Source organism: Amphimedon queenslandica, unplaced genomic scaffold (assembly GCF_000090795.2).
Source record: "Amphimedon queenslandica unplaced genomic scaffold, v1.1 AMPQUscaffold_11334, whole genome shotgun sequence".
NCBI classification, from domain to species: Eukaryota; Metazoa; Porifera; class Demospongiae; order Haplosclerida; family Niphatidae; genus Amphimedon; species Amphimedon queenslandica.
The window spans coordinates 1-4,568 of NW_003548423.1; the positions used below are offsets into that span (position 1 = coordinate 1).

General features: G+C 31.5%; 1 protein-coding gene across 1 annotated transcript; it reads left to right on the forward strand.

The window, feature by feature from the left end:
• The first annotated feature begins 701 nt into the window (after positions 1-701).
• On the forward strand, positions 702-1,798 carry LOC109589427 (uncharacterized). Its single transcript, XM_020005518.1, has 4 exons — positions 702-1,352; positions 1,403-1,493; positions 1,539-1,640; positions 1,737-1,798. Exons 1-4 carry the CDS (start codon positions 702-704, stop codon positions 1,796-1,798), a joined length of 906 nt encoding a protein of 301 aa, XP_019861077.1.
• The last annotated feature ends 2,770 nt before the right edge of the window (positions 1,799-4,568 follow it).

Genomic DNA, 4,568 nt, shown 5'->3' on the forward strand with positions numbered 1-4,568 from the left:
TCTGCTTATGAATAAATTTTGATAGAAGAGAAAATTTCTCAAGATGATGATAGTACAGTAGTACAACCACAGGAGGTAGCTGGTTGTAATGAAGATTGTGCTAGTGTTATATTGAGAAATAATTACAGTGCTCTTTCTAAATCAATTACTGAACCAGTTCGTATGGCAAGGTTGCTTCATGAAGAGGTTATATCTGATGAGGCTCTGTCTTGTGTCATGTCTACTAGAGGTTCTGTTTCTGACAGTAGAGCAGTTCTCCTCAAAGCTGTACGAGATGCTGTTCACTCCAATTACAAACACCTGGAGTTGTTTGTTACTGTATTGAGGAAGTTCTCAGAGACTGCTCATATTGGAGATACTATTTTTGAAGAATATAGTAAGCATGTTAAATTGATTATTCAAGGGATATTTTATTGATATTGACTGTAGAACTCAATTTTCTAACTGATGATAATGATATTGAGGAGATGGAAACTTATTTCACTGAAAGTATTAATATTTCATTACAAATTGGCAAATTTAGTTTATTATTATGCTTTTAGGAGGAAATTCTGGTCTCTCACAATATGCGTCAAGTGACTCAGAAAGTAAAAACCATTTTGAGTTAATTAATATTCATTTTATTTATTAAAGCTGAAGACTTTGCAATTTGTGATCATGAAATACCATCTCCTTGTACTATGAGAAAGGAATTTAAAGAAATGCAAGCAAAGTTTAGATCAACTTTTAATAAAGTACGACTTCTTTTCTCAAAGAAAAATCCTAAATTATCTGGCAAGCACAAGAAAAAAGCTTTAAGTGTCAATGAAATGAAAATGCTGCTTTTTGACATATTTCCTAATCTCCAGTCTGAGCTTTCTCATAAAAAAACAATTAATGATGTTCTGGATGTGGTGAAGAGAAAATGTAGCATTGTTGATGTTCATCCACTTGAAGTATTAGCTGTTCATTTTAAAATAAAAGAGGCTGAAAACATCATCATAAAACATAAAGAAGCTGCTAAGGTTTTTTGCAGGTCGGTATTTGTGAGTCTTTCCAATGACAAAACATTCCAAGCAATCCCTACACGATATTTACTATCTGAAATCATAACCTTAGTCTTAAACCGGAATCCTGACAAAACCACCTTGCAAGATATCAATGACATACTATTAGAGTTACAGCTTCTTCACAAATATTGCATAAAAGTAGTTGAAATTAAACCTGGTCAATCAGTTGTAGTAACCTGCTATTGTCCTGCTGAATACACTGGCTTACTGATAATGGCTGTCCTTAATAAAATAGTGATACTGCAAGAGAAAGGATTGAAGAAATTTATATTAGGGAAGCACAGTACTGTGTGGGATGCTCAGGTTAGAAGATGCCTGAACTTGGGTATTTTATTCTTATAATACACATTTAGGTAGTAGACCTAGTGAATGAGAACAAAGACTTGCTGGTACAGATTAATAATTTAAAAGCTGCTTTAGAAGAGAGAGATAAAAGGATAACAGGTAAGAGGTATCTGTGTATTTATTCTTGATTCATATAAATAATAGCTACTGAAATAAATTTGGTAACATTTCAAGAAATATCAGAAAACAGATTTAAAAAAATAGAAGCAATACAAATGAAGCTTGAAGAGAGTCAATGGATTAATGGTATGATTAATAATCTTATCTATTCTATTAGTAGAATTATTATAATTACAATGAACACAACATAAATTTAATAATTGTTTTAATTACAATTACCAGTTGAAGAGATATCAAAGATAATTAAAGATGAATCATCTGATAGTGACACATCAAGTACATAAATGAGTGAATGAATGTTTAATTATACTATAATCATATAGGTAATGACAACATTCATAATAATATAAATTGTGAGTTAAGTATTATTGTTTGGGCATGATTTGCCTGCATGATTTGGCTAAATTTGCTACAGTAACTACAGTAGCACTATAAATAAATTTTGCTGGTTGCTGCAGAGTGTGGTGGAGGTTGGGAGATGCATGTGGGCTAATTTAAGCAGTGACCTTCTGCATCAAGGTCAACAGTATAGTCTTGTGAGCCTGCATGGTTAAAATATTTTTAGGGTGCCCAACTCTTTAAATTTAATTTTATTTTTCCGGGGCTGACTCCAGCTGAGCTTCATAAAATAATTGTGTAGATGAAATGTTTCTAGTCTGAAAGTAATGCAGTGAGTTAATGTGCATGTGTGTGTGGGTGGGTGTGAACAATAATGAATTTAGATTATACTATGGAAAATGATTGTAAATTTTTTACGTAAAATTGTTTGAATTTTGTCATTATTAGTACAAAGAGATAGAAATGTGGATTGGGGACAAGATAATGTACAGCCCATAAAACCATTGGTAGATCAATGTATGCATGACACCGAGAGTACATTTTCATACGAGCATCCTCAGGAAGAAACATGTACTCAAAAGGTAAGCTGTATGAGGGGTTAACATGATGAGATGAATTTGTGTTAATTCACTGGCCTATTTCTAATTGCGTAAATTTTGATTTTAGGGCCTGGTAGATCTAGTGAATTCTCGTGATAGTGCCATCTGTGTAGAAACAATGAGTTTATCGAGTATGACGCTTTATCAAGATAATAGTAAGTGTTAATACATTGGTAATATAACTTGCCAACTCTTAGAAAATGATCAATATTTGAACTGAGATTTTTTGTAAAAAAATAATTTGCATTTAATACAATTGTAAATTTGCCTGTATATTGAAGAGTCCATCAAAATGGCACTAAAGCATATTGCAAAAATTGTGTTTTAAAGTAGATGAGACTTGTATAGTGATTATTAACAGGAATGTTTCTCTACTTCTCATTGCAATATAAAAATTTCTTTATATTACAGTCACTTATTTGATCTAGAGTTTGGCTCACATTTTGTTAACATAATGCATAGCAATAATACAACTCAGCACTGTTGAAGAAGATGCTCTCTTTTTTCAGATTGTAATTGTGAATGACAGTGAACTGGGAGATCCTTTGTGTCAAATTGTAATAGTATTCTGCTATGATTAAGTGATAGTGAACTGGGAGAGCCTTTGTACAATTACAATAGTAACTGCATTATGGTATGGGAGAGCTTTTGAATCAAATTGCAATAGTAACTACAAATAGGTGACAGTGAAGTGAAGGAGCAAGTCCTTGTATCAGATGGGAGAACCTTTATTAGATTGTATGGAGTATAACTGTTAGCCTCTAGCTGGGAAGCCTCACTTTTGCTACATGGGAGCCTTTGAGCCAACTTGGTATTTGTTTTAATTCAAAACATATTTTGATTTGAAGCATAAAAATATGTTGTACAAATAATAATGCTATTGAAAAAATTATTAGGGCTCAGGTAGATGTGATGACATTTTAAATAAAATATGATAATTATTTGAGTCTGAAATATCCAATCAAGTCAATATACACTATAGTTTCTATCATGCACCATGAAATTTGCTTTATAAAACTTTGTTTCATGAAGCATCTTATATACAGGAATTGATGGAGCCTAAAACATGTTTTATTAAGTTGAAATTTTTCAACTTCATGAGACATGTTCAAGCTCCATTGACTCCTGTATAAAAGGTGGTTCAAGAAACAAGTTTCATGGGGGTCCCGATAAAAGTAGGAGTAGGAGTTTGCTAGATAAAAGTAGGAGTAGGAGTAGGAGTTAGAAGTAAATGAGTGGGTGGATACCAGAAGTCAGCCGCCCACGCACCAATTATGATTAAAAGTAGGAGCAACTATTTTTACCAATAGCAACTACATTTTTTTGATGGAAAAGACATGTATAGGCAATTTAAATGATTTTTAACAATAAATTCAAATTAGTTTGGTGAGTAAATTTAGGTTGTTTTATAAATTGGAGGACTACAATATTTTTCCTCTATTGAATACACAGAAATAATGTATAGGTAAACACTTTGCCTTCTTTGGTAGTATCATAACACTGATCCTTTATGCATAGCCTTCTATTATTTCATCTTTTGTTATCATTGTTGCTAGTTTTATTATGAATAGACTATTCTGATCAAGTATGTATGTTTAACATCCATGTTGCTTTTAAATCTTGCTTGGTAATTTTTTCTGTGATATCGTGTTGGTTAAGTTGTTCCACCTTATAGACTAACAGTAACATACATGTAGCTAGTATGTACAACAATGCATGATTTATAAAAAAGTATAATTAGTAAGATACATTGATGGTTGACCTACAAAAATTAAAAAATAATTATGCGACAATTTTAAGAAGTATGATGAAAGATGTACTAGAGTATGAAAATGTTAATAATGAAGCAGATTTATCCACTGCTATTGCCATTGCCAATTTACATACCCTCACCGAGTGCACTTTACTAGCTTTATTTAAATGTTGAAAAGGATGATGTGGTATAGCAATTTTTATTAATTTTAACTTGATTCTGTCATTTAAGAATTTTATATTTCACATGAAAACAGTAGAACAAAATGCATCTTTTTGACTTTTATTTTTGTTTTTGCAGTTATTGTTATTGTTTTTGTTGGTATTATTAATAATTTATTATTATTATCATTATCATCATCAT

Excerpts from the sequence above, each read along its gene's own strand:
- LOC109589427 (XM_020005518.1), top strand. The coding sequence starts at position 702 with ATGCAAGCAAAGTTTAGATCAACTTTTAATAAAGTACGACTTCTTTTC. Across the intron at positions 1,353-1,402 it reads GTACTGTGTGGGATGCTCAG|GTAGTAGACCTAGTGAATGA; the intron begins GTTAGAAGATGC and ends ATACACATTTAG. Across the intron at positions 1,494-1,538 it reads GAGAGATAAAAGGATAACAG|CTACTGAAATAAATTTGGTA; the intron begins GTAAGAGGTATC and ends TATAAATAATAG.